Source organism: Osmia bicornis, chromosome 3 (assembly GCF_907164935.1).
Source record: "Osmia bicornis bicornis chromosome 3, iOsmBic2.1, whole genome shotgun sequence".
Lineage (NCBI taxonomy): Eukaryota > Metazoa > Arthropoda > Insecta > Hymenoptera > Megachilidae > Osmia > Osmia bicornis.
The window spans coordinates 5,596,467-5,621,722 of NC_060218.1; the positions used below are offsets into that span (position 1 = coordinate 5,596,467).

Sequence of the window (25,256 nt, forward strand, 5' to 3'; positions counted from 1 at the left end):
TTTGTCATAAAATATGCAGGAAATGTAAGATTTTTTCTAGAAAAAAAACGAACAAGAATCCCCGAAGGTAGAACTCGTCTTAGAACACGATCGATCTTCGTTTCCGACTGGAGGAATTTATTTTTGTACCTTCTCATTGTAGATACAGTCTTTAATTATGAAAAGAACTGTTAGATTTCTCTAAGACTATGTTCCACTGACGTCAAACACGAATATGTAATACACAAAGTGAACTTGATGAAAGGACTGTATCTTTAAAAATAAACTCGATCTTCAATTTTCAAGTCTATGCAAAGACTTGCTTTTCATTTAAATATTCATTGATATAAATTCTAAAATGGAATACTTATCTAAATTTACATTCTGAAAAAAATAAGTATCTCTAATTTTAAATAAAAAATATGCTAGCCATTAACTCATTAGTATCCCCTAAAAAAATGCAATATTTAGGTGTGAATTTTTGTTACCGTCTGTTTATTTAAATAAATATTAATAATATTAATACCTATCGTAGTATAGATAGATATATTATTTACCTTGATATCTATGTGCTTACACGTATTTCTGTTTATAAAAAAAGTATTAGGAAAATAATATAAAAAATTGCAATTAAAATAAAATAATAACAAAATTAATTTTAATTATATTTTGGAAAATAATGTATTTTTGACAATGTCAAAATTAATGAGTTAATAATGGCCCCTGGCCACACGTGGACCATGTGTATAATGTAGTTGTAAAATCAGCGAAAGAATCGATGATTCTCTTCTTCCTGAACGCTCCTTTTCATCTGATTTCACGCTGAGATCGATCCAACCTGTCTATGCATTGCGATCCGATCGCGAAAAAGGTCGACGAGCCTATTTCCAGTTGGTTTGCTATCATTCCCTCGCATCTATTTCGCAGGTGCAGCACGCCTTAACGAGCGACTTCCGTCCCCGCTTGTAATTCATCCAGCGTTGTTTCGCGATTCATTCATAATTCGTAACGGTACTTATTTACGTCCTCCGAACTATCATTCTTGCCACACTCGATATATACATATAGATTGTTCGAGAGAACTCTCACTCTGCCTCTACAGTCTATAGGGCTTCCAGATTACACCGAAACTCCCGAGTTCCGTTCTAGATCTCCTTTTGATCCCTTGCGCGTGCGTTAACCCCTCGCCTTATATGTATCAGATTGTCCTATAAGTCCAAGGAATAAAGATTAAAGAAGCTCTTAGACATTCACCTTTGTAAAAAAAAGAAAATCCTAACAAATTTTTGCCATTTTTGTTGCAGAATTGATCGCCATCAAGAGTGAGAAAAGCGAGGAAAAGTGCATTGCCATGGAAATTGGAAAACGCGAGATCCGATCTCTGTCGAGATGTCTTCTATTATGCATCGCCTGAAAGAGAAGAAGCAAACTTCCTTAGATCCTATTTTCTGATCGACGAAGGATTCGCGAAACGAAGAATGAGAATGAAAATGAGAATGAAACGTTTCGCGAAGACCGATGGTGTAAGACGATCGGCCTTTTAAATGACCGATAAATAATCAGAAAGTAGCGATCATTCGGCGGCGATGTCCTGGAAGAAGTTCTTCGAAAGGACAGAGGACCACGCTGGTAAAAGGATCGCTGAGTAGTCTCGAGACAGGCTACTATGACGGACTATTTGGATCCACATTTCGTCAGGGCTCTATGCCGTGATCCAGAACGACGCACGCTTCAAGTAAGTTGATTAAATTGCATATTCATGAGTCAACCGGTGTATCTTGTTTATCGAGAGAGATCCATTAAGGAAAATTCGGAGGACATTGATTTCCTTTGACAATATGCACATTGGAGGAATTTTTTAAATTTCGTGGGATGTTTTATTTATTTTTTCAAGATCGAGATTTCTTTTAATTTAAGTTTAATTAGTAAATCAACTAGAAGTTATCAGAGGTGTACGAGAATCCGAAAATATCATGTTGGGTCGGATCGGATCGGATCCAAACAAAGATGGTTACTCTTCAACGGATGATTACAGTATGAAAGTAAATCGTCTCTGGTCACGCGTAACTTTCACCGTGTTGAACATACATGCATGAAATGTCTTTAGAAATCTAGAAATTCGAATAATTTTGACTCGAATAAAGAAATTATTTATTGAACTTTTATTAATAATTCCATTTACAATAACTGCCAATATGATATAAATTTTCAATATTCCTTAATTTTCTTTTCCAGATTTCAATTTAATTCAATTTTTACTTTATTTAGATTAATACAATTATTGTATTTAGTAGCCAAGATAAAGTTTGGCCAAAAAGATTTTAATGAGAAAAAATAAGGTTAATTAATGAACCGGCTATGTATGAAGTCAGCCTGCATAGATTACAAAAATTAAAAATTTATAATTAAACTCTCTTGTTATCCCCGTAATCACGAATTTTGAGGTACATTGGTGACTGCGTTGACGGTAGCCAAAAGGTTAAAGGGCATCGTTAATAGCCTCCATCAGAAAGGCTTGAACTTTCCAATCGAATAATCTGCCTCATCTTATCTTCATATAATCGTATTGGACTTCTGCACACAGTGTGGAATTTCGATACAAAATATCACCTTTAAAACTAATCACGAGGTGAAAGGTTAAAAGGGGGTGTAAATTTTCAATCACGTTAATTCAATGAAACGTAGTCTCGTAAAAAATGAAATGATAAATTTTAACGCAAGTTTTAGATTAGGTTTTTAGGTTTAATTTTAATATGCAATTAAAAGTACTTAAAATTGTTCATCACTACCGGATCAATGGGAGATCTAAGGGGGGCTATGGCCAGGGGGCACCCTCTATAGCCTCCCATTTATATTGGAATTTTTATTGATTTTTTCCTTTGCAATATTTATCATTTTAGTTTAAATTATGGATTTCCAGGTTAAAAAAAATGGAGTACAAAATTTCTTGTTGCCATTAATTTATGTTACAACCCAATACCATATCAAAAGATACCAAATGAAAGCCCTTTCTCTTTAAAATTTAATTTTATTCAAAATAAACGTTAATTATGGAACCATAGCCATGGTCCCCAGAAATCTTAATCCGGTCCTGTCGCAGTCTCTTCGAAAATAATCTTGTTTGCATTTTGTTTTTTTGTTCCATCTAAATGAATGCAGTAGAAACTTTCAAATAACTATAAATTTTAAATTTTCCTGTCGAAGGAAGTGAATCTTTCAGTTACCGGAGAAAGTTTCGCGATGAGAGATTCGGTCTTGTCACTACGAAGCTGGACAATTTTAAACAATTTCAATCGTATCGTTAAAAAGTTTCCTCTGGAATCCTTCCATTGAATTTTTCTTTTTTTTTTTTTCATCGGATGTCCGAAGTTATCGGAAACGGATGAGGAATGTCTGAAACGCGGAGGAACATTTTAGGCCGAGATTTTTTGATAAATAACTCGCGGTAATTACAAGCTAACAGATTCGTTCTTCGTCGGGGCAGAGGGAAAATTGTTTTTCTGGTTCGACGTTCTATGAAAGCTCTCTTTGCGCTGTTAACTGCCTTTGTTTCCAGCGGAATTTCGACTAACTGGCAGCGGTACGTTTCTAATCCGGATGCGGACCGGTTGATTGCCAGCGGAAAAATTGGCCAGCTTTGTTCGATCGACGTGTCTCTTTTTCCCATGGCGTGATTTATCAACGTTATCGAAGAATCTTTTTTCTTCTCTTTTCGCAATTCCGTCCGCTGCTGCGGTGAAAAGAATCAGGCAGCATGGGTAATTTCTGTTGATTGTGAAAGGAATTTGAAAATCTTTTCGATTTCATTTTTTTATGGTTAACACGATTTTTAATAGAATTGTATTTTGCAATTTTTATTTTGAGTAATTATTAAAATTTCAATCATGGCTTGATTTAATGTAAAGTTTTCAAAATTTCAAAAAGGACAAGAATTGCCAAAATTTTTAGCAACTGTTGCAATTTCAAAAAGGTTTATGTTAAATATATTAATTGTAATTAAAATTGTTTTAAGGTCATGTTAAATTGGTGTATAGTGTTTTAGAATTCGCAGAACCCAAGTTACGAATATATAGTTTCGTTTAAAACTTGTGTAGACTATTTCTCTAGGAAGACAATGCGTTTCTATTTTAACCCGAACACCCATTCTTGCCGCCAGATAAATTTGTCCACCTAAACTTCCTGCTAAACGCGTTTAAACTTTGTCTTCTACGAGCTTGACTTTACCAAAATCCATTTCCTTTATCGTTCCTTCGAAATAACCTTTACATTCTATCTTGATTAAGAAAAAGAAAATCAATTTTTAATTTGCACAATATTGAGGAAAGTATATCTCCTTAAGAAAAGTGGCGATATAGGGAACACAGGCATTTTTGAAATCCGAATTTTGATAATAGTAATATTAAAAGTGATTTAGAAGCAAAATACTTAATATAGTTTTCAATTATTAAATATTGTAAAATATAGTGTAGAAGTAACAAATATGAATAATAACACAAATATCAGTATAAATCAATTCAAGTATCAATTTTTCCAAAAACAAAATATTACCAATAATTTTGCCAATTATTATAATTTTCATCTAAACTTTTCAAAATAATTTCATAACAAAATTTCATAATTTTCTGTGTAATTAAAATTTATTTTTGGCCTCTTATTTCACTTTTACCTTGCAAAATGAATTATTTTACCCGCTTACAAAATAAACAAATGATCTCCCTTTCTCTTATATGACATGACACCCTGTAGATACAGATTTATGGTATCCATCATCGGTAATTCCCATGGCAACCGATATGTTAACTGTACACTGTAAAAACTCTTTATTGACAGCCAGAGCAACCCTAATCCATCTTCATACAACGAAACGCATTGCACCATGGTGGATAAAAGTTTAGTTTCTCAGTTACGACGCTCTGGAGGGTCTCGATAATTGATATTTACGCGCCTCAACATGGTTCCCCTTCAAAATCTTATGTGACGTGCTCGTAACTTTGGTTCATACGATCCATACGCGAAGGTCGTCCAGTGCTCGCTCCACTTTTCGTATGAAAGACGAGCAAAAAGAACGACCAGGAGATCGAGAGTCAAGCAAGTCGAACGCACCCTTTTTCCTCTCGAAAATACTCGCCACAACGGTTTCGAGACCGAACGGCGCCGCGGAGGAGCTTGATCGGTGTGCTTTGTGTTAGCAGGGTTATTTTACACGGTGACAAGTAAAGAAACTCGAGTCTGAAATCTGCTTGTCGCTGGTATTTTGCGGGTCGAGGCTCGAATAGGGTGATGGCTAAAAAGGGTTAATTTTGGAACCGAACGAAAAAAAGAAAAGAATTTCTTTTGAGAATTTTGGTATTTTATGTTTTGGATTCTTCAGAATCGACTTAATCCTTTATTGCATGATTTACTGTTTAATTTTGAAAAGGAATATTAGTTTCAAACAGTACAAAATATTTTTATATTTATTTAACACATTTCATTTAACACCTTTTTTCATTTAATGAGACTTGTATTTCTGTTCTCTGCAGATGAATTTAAAATTCGCATACATTTAAATACACTGAATAAAGTATTAAACATAGAGTACGTGTTCGTTCTCTTTTCATTTTTTAATTAATGTACTTTTTGGGATAAATGGATCCATGAAATTCATTTATAGATTAAAATGGGTCAAGTGGTATATAACATTGACGCTTTTAAAATATTGCTCGCCTTAGCGAACGATAAAGTAATTTAACCGAGTGAGCCTTTAAATTAATTCGACCAATTTATTTATTACTCCTCCGTTGTTTCATTACGATTAATCTACCTTGTTTGCGAAGAAATTAAGAAACATGGTGTCAAAAATTATAAAATACTAATAAAATTTTGATATTTGAGTTTTGTACAGCTATTTAATAAATCAGTCTTCTGATTTCTCTTTAGTGCTAAATTTAATTACACCAAGAACTTTTGATTTGATCGTGGTAAACAGCTAATGAATGTAATTAATAAAAGGTGAGGTACATATAGTAATAGGATAAAGGAGTTATTAGCTGTACAGCATTGAGCAAAGAGTCTTCCTCAAGAAAAATGGCAAAATCCTGGGTTCCTTGCACTTCCCCGTAGATTTCCCAGGGTTTTCGGGTTCCTGATCCTCCTCTTAGGTACCCTCTTTCCCAGGCTATGCCCCCCTTTCCGTTTTTAATAATTTACAAATTATTCCAAATGATTTAGTGTACCCCATCCTTAAATTGAAAATCATGATTGGTCATTTTTACATAATCTTTTATACTTACAATTGATTTCTCCAATTTCTTCTTCAACCAAATGTCTCTGGTCGTTAGCAACACTTTCACAGTGAAACTCAAGCAATATTATAAACATATGTGCATTCAAAGAAAGGGAAACAGGAAGTAGCTTTTTCTTAAATTCAAATGATCCAAGCTACTACAAGAAGCCAAACGCAATAAAGAAGCTTTCCTCTTCTTTCTACTCGGTTTGCCTACGATTATCTTGAGAAAAATAGCTCAGAAGAAAAGTGTCTTATGTTTTCTGGCGCTCTTTTTCATTCTGAATGGTCCGGGTATCAGGACGGGAATTTAGTTTCGGATTTTCCTGGAATATACATATATCTTTCTTTAGATCGTAGCAAAAAAGCCCTTATGCATTGCTAGGGTGATAGTGGAAACCCTCTTATGGGGTGTCTTATCGCGGCTGGCACCATGGTCAACGTAGCATTACGCCACATTAGGGAGGTCTGATCTTGTGTCGTTTTTGGAGGATAATTCCGACTATTACTATAAATTTCCTGCGTGTTGGTGCAATACCGGTCAAACGTGTTGGTTCAGTTGATGTGATTGTTCTTGTAATAAGGATTGGCTTTATGGAGGATATCCAGTTCTTTTGGAAAATAATTTTAAAATACATTAATTTGAAAGGCTGGTGGAGAATATTAAAGGAAAAATTTCTTTAGAAAATAATTTATTGGGGTTTGAATTTTCATATAATGGAAAAATGGAAAAATGTCGTTACACAAAGTAAATAAAATAAAATTATTATTGTAGATAATAATTATATATAATAATTAAAATATTTCCAAGTTCAAATAAATTAACGCATTTTAATAATCATAAAATTAGAAAAAAAAATCTACATTAATTAATTAAATTCCAAACCAGGGTTAAAAATCTCATTCCTAATGGGTGAATTTTAATACTATTTGACAATTTTACCTGACCTAATTTAACCACCTGTCTCGGTTCATTTACTTGTCACCCCCTTTCCATTGCATTGACATCATAAGAAAGTTGCATTAATTCTCTCCAAGTCATAGTCATCGCACATTATAACGTACGTCGGGCGTACGTAGGATTTAATTATCGTTAGGACGACGCTACTAATTCATCTAACTGAACTTGAAATTACGCTGATGAAAGTTTGCTCTTTCTATGGAACTCAACCGACCAGCTTGTTCATGTGGCAAATCAAGCGTGGAAATTGAATCCTTACTCCTCTCGATCCCTTGCATCACCGATTCTCGTTGTCTTGTTACTGGTTCATGTACCAAACAAGGATTAAACGTAGCGTTGTCGCGAGTGTTCTTTTTCTGATTATTCGTACAACACGATTCCTAGCTTGGGTGGGTTCGCGTTGCAATTTGCTAACACAATGTTTTACTATTACTTTATCGCGGAAGCACCTGTAGTTCTGTTAACTTTTTTAAACGAGTCTGGTATTCAATTGATCCTTGTACAGAATGTAATTTACAATTTTCAATTAATTCTTGGGGGAAGTGAAGTAGCAAATTTTAAATTGATTTTTATCTTCATTTCAGAAGTATTTATAGTTCGATGATAAATTAATTCTGATTGTATTGTAATTATTACAAAATTTATTATTAAAATAAACGTTATTTCATGTTATTTAAAATTTGGTAATAACATTTAGGAAAATAAAATTATAAATATTACAGGGTTTGTGATTTATGTTTTGAAAAAGAAAATGTTATTAGATGTACAAATTAATTCTGTGCAAAAATTAAAATAAAATTGATAAATTAATAATTCACTTATAAGGTATCGCACCCGAAAAATTAATAAGATAAAAGGGTGATTGTTTTAACCAATTTGGATAACGATGATGCAGAGATCGCTGTAGAGGATAACAGGGCACATTAGGGTCGCATTAGAGACAATTGCGTTGGCGCGCGTCTCGTTCGTGTTTGTAGGATAAATTGCTTCACCGACACCGATATGTCGATACTCTGCACCGGATTCAAATAGTACACTTCTGACAAGAACACTTGTGCGAGAACTTTGCAAACACGGTAATCCACCTTGGAAGCACCTTTCGCGCCCATTTGCCTCCAGACACTTCAAAGTTTCGTACGACAAGGATTAAAGTAGCAAATTGCGAGTTACAAAATGAAACAGGGTTTTGCTATTGTTTTATTGTATAAATATTTAGGCTACTTTATCATCCTTAAGTGTAATCAATTTTGCAAAAATAATTTTTCATGATCAATGTGAAAACTTATAAAAACAAGAATATAAGTTGTTTGTATTCATTAAAAATTAATAATACTAATGGATAAAATCATAACACTTCTATGTCTCATGTAACAGTTATTTATTTACAGTTATGGTTTTTTGTTGCAGGATCTACAGATCATATATTATGGTCTACTAGGTCTAGAAGCACTACGTCCGTGCAGAGATTCCATTCTCCGTGGGCTTTGCAAGATCGTACGATATGAAAGGCATCATGCGAACCATGTACTTTACTAGTGAGTGCTTTTTTTATTTGCATAATCGATTTTTAAAGCTTATAAGTACAAAATTCTGTTCATTTCGTGAAAAGGGATTTCTGAGAATTCTCAACACATTTTATTCCAATCTTACAGGCATGTTTAATGTCCGTGAAAGTATTCTAACATTTTTAATTTCTTATTGTGTTGAGTTATAATATTTTAGGAAATATTTACTTTAGCTAGATTCAATTTCAAGAATTCATTTTAGTTGCGCGTTAAATTAGTGTATATTACTACACTTTTACCTAAATTATTTTTTATTTTTAATAAAAATCTTGACCAATACTTAATAAAAAGGTTACAACATCTTAGCTTGAGTTGCAGCAAGATAATATATTATGTTATTACAAAATAACATATTACATTCCTTAAATTCAAATTACGCGCATTTTGAAAACAGCACCCTTGGCGCTATCTGATAGTTCCCGCCAAAATGATTTAAATTGAAAATTGTATTTCTTCATAAAATAATTTACTTTTATGCTTTAATAACGATAATATAACATTCTACGATCATTATCTAGGTGTACTAATAGCATTACAGTTTCATAAAAGCGTTAGAATCAATTATTAAAAAAATAGCGCATTGTGGGAACAGAAACGCTATACCCATCTAGCGGTAGGACAACGGTACTAATGGAACTAAGTTTACTCTGCCTTTTTCCCCTTTTTTAAGCTTGTCGTAGGTTTCAAATCGATAAAATGCTTCAGATAAGGAAATCAGGATCTTCTAATGACATTATGAGGGGCAGATATTCGATACAGACCGCTTTGGTCGGAAAAGTCAACTACCGTTTCAAATTTAGTACCATTAAAAGGTACTGCCGCTAGATGGCTACACATTGCAATGTCCATAAAATGCCATTTTCTGTATTATCGATTCTAGCTTCTGGTAAACTATAATGTAGTTATCTGTAGAGGTGCTTATTTTGTGAGAAAACTGAATTTTTTATTGAATTAGTTTTTGCGCTCGCTACTAGATGTCGCCAACAGGACCGTTTTTAAATTAGGTGCTGACGTAAAATTTAAAAAATATATAAAGATAAGATTCACACATTTAGTTCTTAAACTTACATGTTGTATGTATATGAAAAAACTGAAATGTTTGTGCTGTTTTAAAATAATGTAATTTATTAATCTATAGATATAGATAAATTTTATTATTTTTTATAAAAAAATATTGCAGCACCGGTGAATTGGCCACGAGCTGGTACATACTGCTTTCCGGTTCTGTGTTCATCGATGGTTCCATGTTCCTGCCCCGTTCAAGGTAGGATAATTTTCATCTCACTTAATTTATTAGCACTCTAATGTTTTCTAAATCATAACAAATATAACAAAATATTTTATTACTTTATCGCACGTGATCAATGAAAAACATCACCGTTCTCGAAACAAAAGGCCACCTGATCACATTTACATCACTGTTTTCCGAGTTCAATCTTTCATACGCGATTTACATTTCAAATGCAACTCGTTACTCTCGATGTGTAATAAATTTGCACAACATTCGCCCACGAAGTACAGTTATTGTGTGTTGTAATTTCATTGGGATTCCACTCCACTTCCGTTACAAATCACTTCATATATTTTTTTCACCTAAGATCACCTATATTTGCATTTATACGTAGAATTCTTATGAGCATTGACTATTTCTTGTTGACGTACTTCTGCAAAACATTATGGGACCCACGTGTGTTTATTTGTACTGCGGTTTCTCAGTTCTCATAGAAATAGGGAAAAGGGTTAAAGAACACCAAGTATGGCATTAATTACAGTAAATTTACAATTTTTACATTTAACATTACACGCTCTCTCCAAAATCACAGCTAATATTAATATTACAGTAGACTCTCGTTATATTGCCGCGGTGAGGGTAACAATTTCTCAAGCTTCCAAATTCTAATTAATTAATCATTTACAATTTTTACATTTATTATTACACTGCAAGTCGCACGCCTTCTCCAAAATCACAGCTAATATTAATATTATAGTAGTCTCTCGTTATATTGCCGCGGTGAAAGTAAAAGTTTTTCAAGCTTCCAAACTAAAAGCAAGTGGTGGGTGGCTCCTCTCTTATTGTTAGTTTAAAAATGTCTATATTGTACCCAAGTGTACTACAAACTACTTTGTGCAAATTGCACAAACATGTGAACTCAACTTTATACTGCTTTCCTTTTGATTCTTTCACTCCTTTCTACCATTTCTCCGTCTATCAGCCGTTCATTCTTCCTCATTTTTACGCTCCTCCTCTTACTCTGTCTAGCTCATTTTCTCACTTTCCATCGATCTATTCATCTCTTTCGTGCAAGTGCAGCACGTCTTACGCTTACTCACTCCGCATTCTTTCTCGTACGCTTACTCACTCGCTCCGTTTCTTTCATACGGTAAATATATCTCTTTCCAACTTATACGATTATCTACCTCTCTCGTTTCACTCAGCCGTCCCCCGTGCCCCGTAATCGTGCCGTGAATTTACGAACCAAGCCACGGCGAACGGTGCAACGAAAGAGGATAGAATCATTGAAAGGAAATGCAAGAATGAGAGGGATGTATAGAGGAGGTAGTAAAGGGAGATAGTTTCTCTGGAGCGACGAGGAACGAAATAGAGTGTAACGTAGAGTATAGTAGAGGGAGTGAGAGAAAGGTTTCGATTACAGGGGCGTATTATGAAAATGAAACTTATAGTCTTATTGTTATTTTTTTTTTAAATTTATAGTTATATAAATATAGAAAATTTCAAAACTTTGTTTATAAATTTTTAAGTTTTTAAAAATTTTAGTTTCTTAGTCCTGAGGAATTTTTCTGAAAAAAAAAGAAATAATAATTATTCTATTTAATGAGTAAAATTATCTCCTTTCATGACTGTGAAGATTCCTTTCAAAGATTGATGTAAAAGAGATTCTTTTCTAAATAGGAAGTGATCAAAGAGATTAAATATCAAAAATAATTTGCATTTAATTTATGAACCGCTAGATCTTTCTCCTCGTTAATTTCACTCTATTTAATATGGAATTAATTTTCATTGAAATCGTGCTGTCTTTCAATAACCGCAGTTTGATAAACAATTTTTCCGATCGATCCATCTTACGCCTGATTTCATATGCGAATTAATTAAATTCAAAATTAATATTTACCTTCGAACTGCACTATTTGACGCGTGCAGACGTGACTTTTGCAATGAAATAATAAATAGTATGTTATTTTACTATTTTATTTTCTATTATTTTATTATTATCATTTTTTAATTAAAATTCCTGTTATTCCAAATACCTATCATTCACCTAAATTTCAACTAAAATTTCTGAAAATCCACGGGATCGAGGGTGACGAATGGCTGGGTACAACCCTGAAATCGTACAAGAGCGAATAGTAGGGGGGGGGCCTCACCTACCGAGAGACTCCAGTCTTCTCGAGTATATCGTGGTGGCTGGCGAGTGTTGCGATTAATACCGACTGCACCCGCGAATCGCATTCCAATCTCACGAAATTCCCATCCGCGTCCAACGTGCCGCTCATTAAACATGTAACCCGTGTAACATCGTACGAAATCACCTACGAATACATCCTCGAACAACAGAGGGAAACATTTCACGGTCAATAATCGAATTGGGGTGGACGGTTCGTTAACGAGCTTTTGGTGAACGCGTTCACCACCGGTGTCTGTCATCCGATGCAGCGTGTTTGAACGATCGATTTTCGGGATAAGAAAGAAAAGAGCGTGGCCTTTTCCGACACTGCACGTGCGCGCCACCCTCTCCTCTCTTTCCCTCTCGCGGTGCAGATCCGTTTTCGCACCACTTGCCGAGAGGCGCGAGTAAAACAACAGGGTGAGCGCGTACCCTTGGACCTGGCCCGATGCAGTTCCTTCTCACCGCTCCACTGACGTCAGCCTGATTATCACGTATAAGAAACTTTCCAAATTTTCCACGCAAAAAGAAAGAGGAAAAAAAAAGGAAAAAGGAAAAGGAAATACATCATTTCATGGATACTTCTGTGCGAAACGTTCTCCAAAGCAAGAGGAGGATTATCATCTCGGTCGATCTTAACGAGTACTCGTTGGTCGCCAAAAAGTAGCAGAGCCTGTGGTGCAAGGAACTCGTTTCGAGGCCGAGCGCAGGCCACGCATATCGAAATCCTGGGACCAGTGACCCGTACAGGAAATCGTACTCCGAGCCTCTGCATCGCCCATCGATGATTGCTTTCCGATCCACGCTGCGAGAGCAGGCCACCTCTTAGTGTTTACGAGAGCGCACGATCGAGCACACGTCCGGACTACAGCCGACTTGCCTACGCTACCACGATAATTGCCGTTCGCTTTCACCTAAGAACCGAGCCGACTATCCAAAGGAACGGTTCGTTCCGTGATCAATCGAATAATTTCGTGATCAACAGTCGAGTGGAAGAAGAATCGTTTGATAGAGACACGATTCGGAGTTAGAGAGTTTGGCTAATTAAAGAGAGGATTTTGATGGTGAAAGTGGTACGCGAGTGATCGAAAGTATACTCCATTGTGATTTCAAGATCATAGACGTTTAGGTGTTTGGATAAAGTTTTATCGGAGGTTCGAAGAAGAAGGTAGAATCGAGAGGACTTGGCGATGTCGGTGTGAGGATTCGGTTTAAAGTGGTTCTCGCCTGATACTCCAGCGTTTCGTTGGACCAATTTAAAGACAAGGGAATAGGGAGGAAAAAAGCCGGCAAACTGGATGCTCCAGACGGTGCCTCGCCTTCCGCGCCCCCGCCTGACATTACTGTCACCCAAGATGACCGGTGAGCAGACTTTAATTTAACTTTAACCATCCTCTTTATCGCGCCACAATGCGCGACGTTGATGGGCTACCACGGCAGACGGTCTCCTGGCTTTTTTCTTTTAACAACCTTTCGTTGATGCTTCGACCATCTATGTATGTTGTTCGATGCGTTCAGCAGGGGAGGGCTGAGACTTACATTTGGTGACATAAAGGGCCTTCTTGTAATATAGACTGGGATTTGAAATAGGGTGGGCTCTCGTTATATTGCCAAGCTAGAGATTTGACTTTCACATGGTGCTACTCTTCTACCATCATACTTTACAAAAATCATACAATTTTATTTTCCGTTTTTCCGTCAATTGAAAGATTGGAAACTTGACAAATTTTGCGACCCTACCGCCCCGTGGCAATATAACGAGAGTTTACTGAAATCAGGCCCCATATACCTACCGCCCCTGGCCGTTAGCCACCACGGTGAAAATTGACATTTTAAACCTCTGAATAGTTAATTTTTCAATTTTGCACTTTGTATTATTAGTGTAGTAATTAATTATTTAATTATTACATTTGGGATATGGTTGAAATAATTTTATTAGAAAATCATTTGAGGTGATTTTTGAAATAAAATTTAAATTTTCTAGTCCTGGATACTGAAATAATATTTATAAACGAGGATAAGTTCAGAGTTCAGTATGTACTCATGATTCTAACAATGAGTTAATCCCAATAGAAAAGTTTCACTTCATGGTCACCTTTGTTATAAACTGTTCCCCTATGTTTTAGATCATTCTGAAAGTTTTCACAGCTTCAAGCTGTTTTGTTTGAAAACACATAACTCCATTGAAATTGTATAGGCTGTTAGGGAACAATAATTAAATTTTAGAAATTTCATAAGAAGATTAACTGTGATCCAGTATTGATATTAAAAACATTCAATGTTTAGAATTACTAATATTTTGATTAATTATTACTATCTTTCTTTCATCATTTCTTGCTATTTTGAAAGATTTATGTCAACTGTATTGCGTAAAGGGTATTTGATTTCTGTTTGATTAAAATCAAGGATGTGGATCAATTCCAGTGGTCACAATTTTTTTGCATTGTCTTGTTATAAATTCCATGTTACATATTACAAATTATTTATGTAATAATTCATTTCGAATATCATTTATCTTCAATGATAATTAAAATTCAGATGTACGTCTTAAAAGATCTTCTACATTCGTTCCCTCCTAAGTTATATTTTAAACTTTGACAAGTTCTTGAGTGAAATATTACTCGACAGTAGGCTGCTTTTTGTGGAAGGAATTAAAAGCTCATTATTTATTGTCAGAAACAAAGGTTCTGCAAGAAATTCAGCAGGATTCCCATAATGATCTAAATATTTATACGATGTACATAAACCTAAAAATTTAGAGTACCCAATATTTGGGTCAGGTTGGGTTTTCGAAGGTATAGGTGAGCGACACCTCGAAAATTTCGGGTACCCGATACCCGGATCGATTACATTCAATTCACGGTCATGTTCAACAAAGTTCGTCTTGAAACACAGTTGTCCAAATTTCGGGTACCCGAATCGACCGAAATAATTTCCAACCCTATCTGTGTGTTGGGTATCCGAAATTTTCGAGTTTTCGTACATTTATACCTTCAAAAAACCCGAGCCGACCCGATATTCTCGGGTACTCGCACATCTTTATTGATTTTGCATAAATTTTATCGGCGATTGTATTTTAATATCATTCTGTACGCAAGAGTTTCTCGACACAAAGAAATTTCTGTATAAAAATATGAAATTAATAATTGATATTTCTATTTTAATCAAGTATTATAATGTATCAACATTTTTGAACGTATCACAATATTCGAGCAACATTCCTTACAAAATAATTAAAGTTCCCTATAGATAGAAAATTCATTAAGAATCTCATATTTCCTACTTTATTTATTTCGATATTTAATTAATAATCTACTTCCTCTGGGAATCGAGCGAGTAATTATTTTAATAAGGGCCTGCACAGTTGCAATTTACCCTTCCAAGGAAATCAGATTGCCAAATGCGGTTACAGATACATCGACGAGTAGATTATTAAAGTGAAAAGTAATAATCGTGTCAAGTGTAGGTTTTAATTTAGAAAGAAACGTCGGTACAGGTATACCAGCAAAAACTTTTCATGCAAGAACTGGTGCGTAATGAAAAGAAAGTAAAAAGTATCTGAATCATTTTCTTGCAAGGAATTCTTGCGTTTGTAACGAAATCTGTTATTAATTGAGGTTCTTATTTCATAGGATTCGAAATAAAATTCCGCTTAAAACCAGTAGATTTTATAAATCTTGTATAACGAATTCTTTAGTAGCTATATTTCATCAGAATTCGATAAACGTTCATAAAATTATTTTTTTTCGCATGTTTTATAATTTGTGAATATTTTACGAAGCATCATTTTTCCTAGGGAAACAGAAACATTTCTCATTCAATATTCAAACGAAATAGAGATAGAAAAATTAATTGCATTGGTATTTTTCTAATACTTCAATTTCCTGATTAACTTGCCCTAAATAAATAGAAATATCTTTCAGTTCAATATGCAAGTTCAATTCCCATTTAATTTTTCCATAGCGAATAGAAATACTTTGCAATTCAATATTCAAGTAAAATAGGAATAGAAAAATAAATTACACAGTTTGCTATTTTTCTAATAATTTAATTTTCTATTTTGAGCGTCTTACAAATTGCCTAATTAATTTTAATTGTTCCAAGGAAATATTTTTTACTCAGTTCCAAGTCATTATATAACGCAAATTAAAATCCCTTAAGAGCGTAGTCCAGATTAAAAGAGGTCCAGAACAAAAGAGAAAAAAGTCAGAGATATGCAAAATAATACTGCGCTCTTAAGACACCCACGCCCTTGCATTCATACATCAAGCTCATCTAGACGCAATGCAGAAGAACACGCACACACGTACTACACGTGTACGTCGAAAGGTTTAAATCGTTGAAAACAATGTACCTACAACAGCAGAATGCTTTCATAAATATTCAGACACGATGAATATCGATTGATCCATGTAGAATCGAACACAATTGACCTCCGCGTGCTTTGGCAGAATTATTGATTGTCCAGGTTTTCGGCGGGTATTGTTGTTTCGTAGCTGTCACGCGTGCGTGCACGTGACACTTGGACTGTCGATAGGACATGTCATGTTTCAAACCATGCTTGATAAACACGTGAGTGTTATGACGAAGATTTAATGAAAATCCAGTCCAATGTCGTGGTTTGCTGCTTAGGAATTGTTTTTGTTGCTGTTTGTGACATACACCCACGACCAAATCTGACTTCCTCAGAGAAAATGATGATCCTCCCTCAGTTTTCTGAGTTCCAAATCTTCCCCGTAGGATTTCTTAATTTCTTAATTTCTTAATTGCAATTAATTTTTGGTAGATGAAGTATTAAAAGTAACAAATGTCCTAAATGTTTAAAAATAAAATTTTGAAATTATGGTATTCTATACAATGAAAGAAATAATGGTAATTATTTTAACTGTAAAATTTGGTGTTTTCTCTTATCACGCGTTCGTTACGTAAAAAGGAACCAATATTCAATTGTGCAAATAAATCTGAAAAGGAGAAGGTTCCGAGTGAACGGTGTTGGTAAATTGCATCAAGAAATTGGAATGGGTGGGGCCAATTCTATTTTCATTATTTCCACGTGGCATCCTCGATTTCCTATTTCGATAAAGGGTGCCAGCACCCTATCCGAGGGTTCCTACCAGTTTTTTTTTTTTTTGTTATAATTAAATTTCAACCAGGAGGGAAAGTTGACCGTGGAAGATACCCTTCTGTGTTTTTTACATCAGAATCCACGTTGCTTTTGACTGTATTTTAATGGCACCAATCTATCGACCATTCCTTTGATAACGTTTATAGAATCACTTATCGATTTCCTATTGGTCGCTGGAGCTGGCTTGTTTCGCTTTACATCAACGTTTCGTAGCGACTTAGAAAAAAAAATGTATTAAAAAAAAGTAATAAATGAACTTAATTACCCGAGTAGAGGCTTTTTTCTCAGAGGAGATGCAAATAAATTTAACCGGAAAAATGATTAATAAAAATCTTATTCTTGCATGAGCACTTCCGTCCTTTTAATTTTTTCTTTCTGCGATATTCCAGTAATTAATGCTTTCATAGTTTTATATTTTATAAAATTTATAACTTTGACAAATTTTATTTTTCATTTTATTTAAGGATCTATTATAATGGAAATAATCTGAATTAGCTAATAAAAAATAATTTTATTAAAAACTTCAAAATTTGTCCAATTAGAAATGCAAAAAATGATATACTAAATTTATTGAAAATAAAATTATACTAACTAAAAAAATCCTCTATTCAAAGTATTAAGTGTAGAATATAAATGCAGTAGACCTACCCAAATTTTTGATTGTCTTAATTTTCTATTTCTTCATTATCATTTTCAGTGACAAATTTATTTTCAATTTTCTTTAAATTCAATTACTATAATCAAAGGAAAATTAAAATTCCAAGATCGTAGAGACGTCTGTATAGAACGATCCATTGATTTCCTGAAAGACACTCGAACCCTCAATTATCGCGAACCCTCGTTTCCTTCTTTTTCTCGTAATTACATTCGATGTGTCCCATCGGAGGTGAATTTTTAAATCAGAAGCAAAGTTGACGGCGACGCAGCAGAAACTTTCCGCTCGCCAATTTAGATTCTGATCTTCGGCATTATATTGATAAAACGATAGGGTTCGCTGGATTCTTTCTCTAATAATAGTTGCTCGCGTTGTTGATCACCCTGTATAAGAGGGTTCGTGGATACGAAGTGCCGCGTAAATGCGAAGGAGGGTTGTCGAGAAAAGCTTGTTTGCCGTCAGCACGTGCTGTTCCACACCCTATCGATCTCTAACTAAATTAAATGGCCGGTGTACTATTGCTTAGACACCGAACGAGAACCTATCACTATTCGATGCAATTGAATCTTCCTCAGCATTCTATCCTGTTAATCGTCTTAAGTGTCCTGTGATTTCTTGCCAGCGTTCGTTTTTCCAATTGATTTATTTTTGGGTAATAATTTTTCTATATTTTATTGCTAACTCTGAGTATTTTATTTTGGATTTATTGAGGAATAAAAAAAGAATTAAGTTTATTTCTGATATTGCAATTTAATACTTTTGCATTCTGTAGTAATAGTGCAGTTGCATCCTGTAGGTGCATCGTTGCACTTATCAACACCTTGCATTCTATGCTTCCTAGGGACAATAGAAATTTTATTATATATAAATTGCTATAACTTTTCCTAATTTTATTGAGAATAATTGAATAGTCCAAGTGAAAGAGATTATAATTTATTTTAGTGATTCAAATACTGCAAATTTTACTTTTCATGACTTTTCTTTTATAAATCAAAATTTGAAGGGTTCTAAAATTAGGCTTACAAAGAAATAAATATTTCTATACTATTCCATTCTTTCCATACGCATGATTCTTTTGACAATCATTGCAAAGGAACCATGGAACAATGTAAAATAAAAATCTTCAGAACACGTCTTCCATAGTAATTCCAAGCTTTTTGGCCCGTGGTGTCGTATGCAACGAACGGGTCATTTTATAATTTCCCTATTGACAATATACGTATTGTTCACGGTCGCAAAAGTGGAGAGGGGAGGATGGAATTATTCAAGGAACGTCTTTGCTCGATGCTGCATCTCGATCAAGATTGCACTACACGTAGCACGTTAGCCGCGTATATCCAGCGAAATGCAGTCGGCGCATACAGCTTAAAACCCGTCTTACAAGCCAAGGCTATCGAGTGCATTCCGTAGGTGTGCTCCTCGCCCGCCGAACGATTTCTTCTAAGGTTCTAATTTTCCAGATTCGATCGTTTTACGAGGTCGCTTCGCGGAATCACCGTCGTTTCTTTCGTTTCCTGGCAACGATGTTTTCCGCGTTTCCAGCTATACCCGTTCCGTCGAGAAAGTCAAGATTTACCTTCGTGATCCTGGCTGATTGGTAAGCTACGATTTCGTGGACGAGTTAAAGCTTTCACGGTGAAATTGGAGAACTCAGAGAATATTGATATTCTCTTTCCCTTTTAGGTGAAAACAAGGATTTCTATATGGTAACGGGCTGTTTCTTGAGTAGTAGAGATGTTTATACTGTTTGTAGGTGAAAATCCAATTGAAGGTGAATTATAATGATCTGTTGTTATTTTTACTTTGGTATTCAAGGAAAAGATATCGTTAAAGTATGAAATAAGTTACAAAGGATTTCTTTGGCAAAATTAATATTAATTTAGATTTAAACCATGGTAAGACTTTATTTAAAGAATCTATATTTTGATGTTAATATTCAGATATCACAAATTTCGGTTGAACTTTACTTTGGGGCACACGAAACTATTGACTTTTTTATATATGCTTTAATAGTATTCGACGAGAAAAATTCAGAAATATTCCTTTTCAACGAATGGATTCCTAAAGTAAAAAGTTATATTTGTATATAAAAAAGATTCAATAATTTAATGTGACTCAAAGTAAAGTTTAATCCTAATTTCTTAAAAAATTTTTTAAAATATTCAAAATAATCAAATTCCACATTAAATAACATTAATTTAAATTTCAAGCACACATACAATTATTTAACGTCTTCAAAAATAAAAGTTATCAATTTTCTCCAATTTTCCAAGAATTCCAAAACAGTTCCAATTAAATCAAGCATCAGAGTGATTCAAAATTATGCAATAATTGAATGTCCTGGGAATTTATCAGGGACTGAATAACCATCGTTATTCACGGTGTCCATGGAACACAGTGCCACGTGGCCGAGTGTCCTCTTGGTGGTTTGTTGCCACGGCACGCACGTGCCACGATTAATAAACGCGCAAACTCGCTTGATTCGTCCTCGCTTCCTCTCGCGGTCAGATAATAGGGATAAAACGTCGGTTATAAAATGGGGAAGGGAATAAAAAGTTGTTGGAAGGGTCTTTTTAACCCATTGTCTCTGGTACAGTTTGCGCGGGCGCTGTGTTTCTGCTTATTATCCTTTGTGCCCTTTTCGAGGAGAGCTGCAGCGGGCCCTTGGGAGCATGGCAAATTCGATGAAATGTTTGCAGCCACTTACAATTACTCGAGCACCCTTCCACCGATCCGACATCTTTTGTTCGTTGCTCGAGTGGCCTGCAAACGATCGCAAACATTCGTGGATCCAACACCGGAAGAATTATATTGTTCTCGAGGGCTTTTCGCGTCTTCCGTTGATTCCTGCGGGATTTCACGCTGGAAGACGTAGGGCTACTTTCTTGAGGTCATTCCACTTTGATGGTAGAAAAAATTAAGTTATTTTAGACAATTCTTCTTTTTTTTCTGAGCCACTACAACATATGTATGTATAAGGTGAAAAATAATCAAAAGGAGAGGATGTTTTATTAAACTTTTTCCTCAAATCGTCGCCATTTTGTTGTTTTTCAATAAAAATTATCAATTACGGTACTGTGAAAGCAGAGTAACTCCTTAAGTTTATTTTAATTCCTATTCGTGATTTTGGAATGCCTTACAGAAATGGGACATGATACTTTCACTCATGAATAATTAATTGGTAAACTGTGTAATTATGAATGGAATACTGCTGAATGGCGTGTTTGTGGGTTTAAGGAGAACGTGTATTTTGAGGCTATGATTCTTCATTTGGGAAAGATGGGAATCGAGTTTCATTCGGTTTTTAATCGTGAAATATAGTTTTCATTTAAAATGAAAAAATGTAAGTGTTTGTATAATAAAATATCTGTTGGCTTTTTGAAGCATCAGCACTGCTGGGTAAAACATTAAATAATAAATACAGTTGTGTCGTTCAAATATTATTGCAATATTGCTTATAATAATATTACAAAATTACAATTAAAAATTAATTTACTTCAACAAATATTGTAGTTTCTTGAGTTATAATTCTAGTTTACTTTTTAAGATTATTAGTAGGCATCGTTATATTTTTGCGATACAAAATAGGGAAATTTCCTTAAATCCAGCAAACTTTGAGGCGAACCGTGTGACACATGCGGTTCTGAAAAGGTAGATTCTCGTGCAACCAGATTTTCACGTTGGTACGAAAAGTTTTCCCGACAATTTGCTCGGAGGGTGGAAAACGAGCCGTGAAGCAAGTTTCGCGAGGGTTGTACCGGGCAAAAACTTTTTTAATATAAGGATTCAGGTTTCCCTCCCGGTACCTAAGCGTTTCTCCCCTTTCCTCCGGAAAACTCTGTCTTTTCGTCGTTTCCGCCAACCATCCGTCTGATTATTTTGCATTCGAGAGAAACTTCAGTCGTTCACAGAAGGCTGTGGCTACCTTTGGGAAGTCGATGGCATAACGCTGAAGTCGAGCAAGTTTTCAATGACCACTTAACGAGTTATTCCTCTTGGGACTCGCGTTAGTTGGGACCAAATCACGAACAAATCAGGTTTCCCTAGGAAAATTTTCCTAAAAGTGATTTAGAAACAAAATAAATACAATTTTTAATCATTTAATCATTTAATCAATAACAACATAAGGGTGCCCCTTAAAAAGTGGGGCTCGGACCTGTAGCTCCCGTTAATTCAGCACTAATGTAGCTATCTATACGTGAATGATAAAAATTATTGAAGTTTTTGTTTTTATGAAATTTCAATCTAATGAAATTTAATAAATTCATTTAAATTATTAATTGCTACATATGATTTCTGAATTTTGCCTGGTTTTAAGGTCCAGAAAGCAGCTGAAAATTTAGGACATCCCTTTAGAAACAATCTGTACACTATTGGAGTTTTTTTCATGGGTTTGTTGCTCGTCGAGCGTGTCTCGTTCATTGCTTTTAATTGAGAGAGAACCAGCACGCGTTTCAGGGGCTGGAAAATGAAAAAATTTCGTATTCAAAGAGCTCTTTGTCGTGACAGCCTTTCCACGGTCGTACGTTTTACCTTTGACAGGAATGCGAATACCACGAAGGTTTGCGTTTTAGTTAATTGGCTGCGGTTTTCGGGATCTTTTTCGGGGGAGTATTAACGAAATGGAATGGTCGATCGATCAAAGTGATATATTGTTTTAAGAATTTTCATAGTTGAATCGATTACCTGGCTAGGAAATCTAGAAATTAAAAAAAAAAAGAGTTGGTTGCAATTGGATGCTTCACATTTTCTATATCTTCAGTATTAATTTAGAGTTAACACAAAATTTATGAATGAAAATATGTAAAAATTACAAAAATATACAAATTTAAGTTAACCCTTTCGTCCTAGAAAGGTATTTCAGATTTCTTTATTTCTTTAAATAGTATTGCAATTTTAATCAATTGAATGTTTTAAATTTAAAATCTCAAAATAATTCAATTTAGCCCTTTAATTAAAAAAATTGTAATTTTTAATTTTTTAATTTCCTTTTTAATTTGTAACATTCTATCTTTTTTGACTTTAAGATTTTAATTTTTTTTCAAGTGATTTATTAGAATTTTTCAAGTTTGTCATGAATTAAAATGGGTTAAATTTAAAAAAAATGTAAAGAGTATCAAATAACATTATGCATGTTGTTATGCAAAATGTAGGTCATAAATCAACCCATTGTAGTGGATATAATTATGCTTCATTAGATTGTAATGCTTCAACAAATGAATAGAGTATTACTTTTGTGTCGTGAATCACGTAATTTTTCTATTGTGATTCAAACTACGAGAAGTGCATTGACGTGTAATAAAGTAGAAGCGAAGCACGTCTTGAAGCTAACGGATACTCCAGTGACGGAAGTAAAGAAAAGGTATAATTCTTTGAATGGTACACATTACTGCAGTCACAGGTGCATTATAAACGTAATTTCTGGATTCTGAAAAGGGAGTATCAAACACGACGATATGGTTCATTCATGGATTGAGTATTGTGATTGAGAATAACTTTGGAACTAGTACTAGAAGAACTAAAATAAAAATAAAGTTTTGCCAAAGAAATGTAAATATTACAATCCTAAAAAAAATTATATTACAATTTTACTAATTTAGTTTTTGATTTAATTTAGTTTCAATTTTTGTTCACTAATATTTACCTTAGAAATTCAATTTTGAATTCCTAATTTTTATATCACTTGCTATTATTAGTTTATCTAATTTTCTCAGCAAATATTTAAAAAAAGAAAAAAGAATTAATAGTGTTTAGAAACCAAAATGAAATTTTATTCACTGTTTATGATAATCTTTGCAAAATTAATTTTCATTTACTAGTAATAATTGTAATAATTATTAAAATTTTCTGAATGTAATATTTTCTGGTGAGTTTCTTCCTTAGAAACTTCATTACTTGAAAGCATATTTACAAGTATATATATTTGATGATCTCATATGATCATCCACGTTCTAAGGACGTATTATATCCTCTTTATAGCGAATGGGTTAATACGCTGTTTAAAACAGATCACCTATTCATACGATTTCATCGTTCATCAAACCATTCAATCGCATAATAAAGCAAGACGTGATTTATTTCGATTCAGGAGCTGCGTAATTCAGTGGCCATTATACCTATCAAATACTGAATAACCCATGCTTTCTTAGACTTTAATGAGATAGAAGTTACTTGTAAAATATTTCATTTACAAAATAAGTAAGAAAGCAAAAATATTCTCACGTGTCAGTTCTCAAAGAAATCTTCCTAGACCCTGAAGAAGCGATAGTTTCCTTTACGTTTTACTTTTCAATAAAATGGTACTGACATATCACTCATGAAAAAGATTTGTTTGGAGTTCTTCATTTTCTCTTAGATTCTAACGCACCTCTACTTCACTCTTAAATATTTCACATTCTCATTAAAATTGTAATTATCCAGAACCATTTATCAAAATTATTCAAAACATAAATTATTTTTACATGTTGATTCTCGAAAGAATTTCCTTAAACTATAAAGAAAATTCTGAAAGGTACGAGTTTAAGGCTTATTGTTAGAGGAGAACGGGAGCGTTGCGCAGCGGCATACGGGACAAAGCAAAAGTGCATCGAGGTGCAGCGAAACGGCCGATTGGCTGCGGAGGCATCGTGAACGTTTTATAGTGTATTATGTTCTATCTTACAACTATGCTCGCCTTCGATGGTCCCTCGTGTCCATGGTTCGCGAAGGTAGCCTTTTACTTAGCAGCGCGAGCCGCTCGCCATTAGCATGAAAACCTGCGGCCTGTTCCATCGTGGAACAGTGTCACGCCTCGAACGATCCCGGTTCGCTTCTTTTTACTATCCCGATGGTTTTGTTCGCGCGAGAACGAGTACCGTGAATGGGACTGGAAAATTGCTCGGTACAGGGAGAATACCGAGGAAAGTCGGGGTCACATCTGCTTCAAGATCGATCCTCGTGTCTGGTGTAAGGGTTGCTCTAAATAACACTGAGAATTCAATCTTCTCTGCTTCTGAGCATTGTACGCATTTTGATAAATTGAGAAAATGATTTTTTGGAAATTTGGAAAATTAGATATTCTGGAAATTCGGAATAGATTCTTTGGAAATTAGAAACTTTACAATTACATACTTTAGGTATTAGAAAATTTAATTACCATGGAAATTAGAAAATTTACATACTCTAACAATTGGAAAATTGGGATATTCAAATATTTTGGAAATCAGGAAAATTATAATTAAATACTTTGGAAATTAGAAAATTTAAATACCTATTTTGCAGATCAGAAAATTGAGTTAACTGATCTTCTCAGTTACCAGGTCA

At 34.4% G+C, this 25,256-nt stretch overlaps 1 protein-coding gene across 3 annotated transcripts in view; it reads left to right on the top strand.

The window, feature by feature from the left end:
• Positions 1–25,256, top strand: part of LOC114872640 (rap guanine nucleotide exchange factor 2-like) — a 160,349-nt gene that overhangs the window by 33,801 nt on the left and 101,292 nt on the right. For 2 of the 3 annotated variants that reach the window (XM_029180072.2, XM_029180076.2), the window contains exons 2-4: positions 1,284–1,714; positions 8,613–8,740; positions 9,951–10,034. In XM_029180072.2, the coding sequence (XP_029035905.1) occupies positions 1,646–1,714; positions 8,613–8,740; positions 9,951–10,034 (281 nt within the window). In that variant the 5' untranslated portion in view covers positions 1,284–1,645. Of the gene's footprint in view, positions 1–1,283; positions 1,715–8,612; positions 8,741–9,950; positions 10,035–12,569; positions 13,537–25,256 lie in introns of those variants that run through there. The other variant, XM_029180162.2, reaches the window with a different exon arrangement.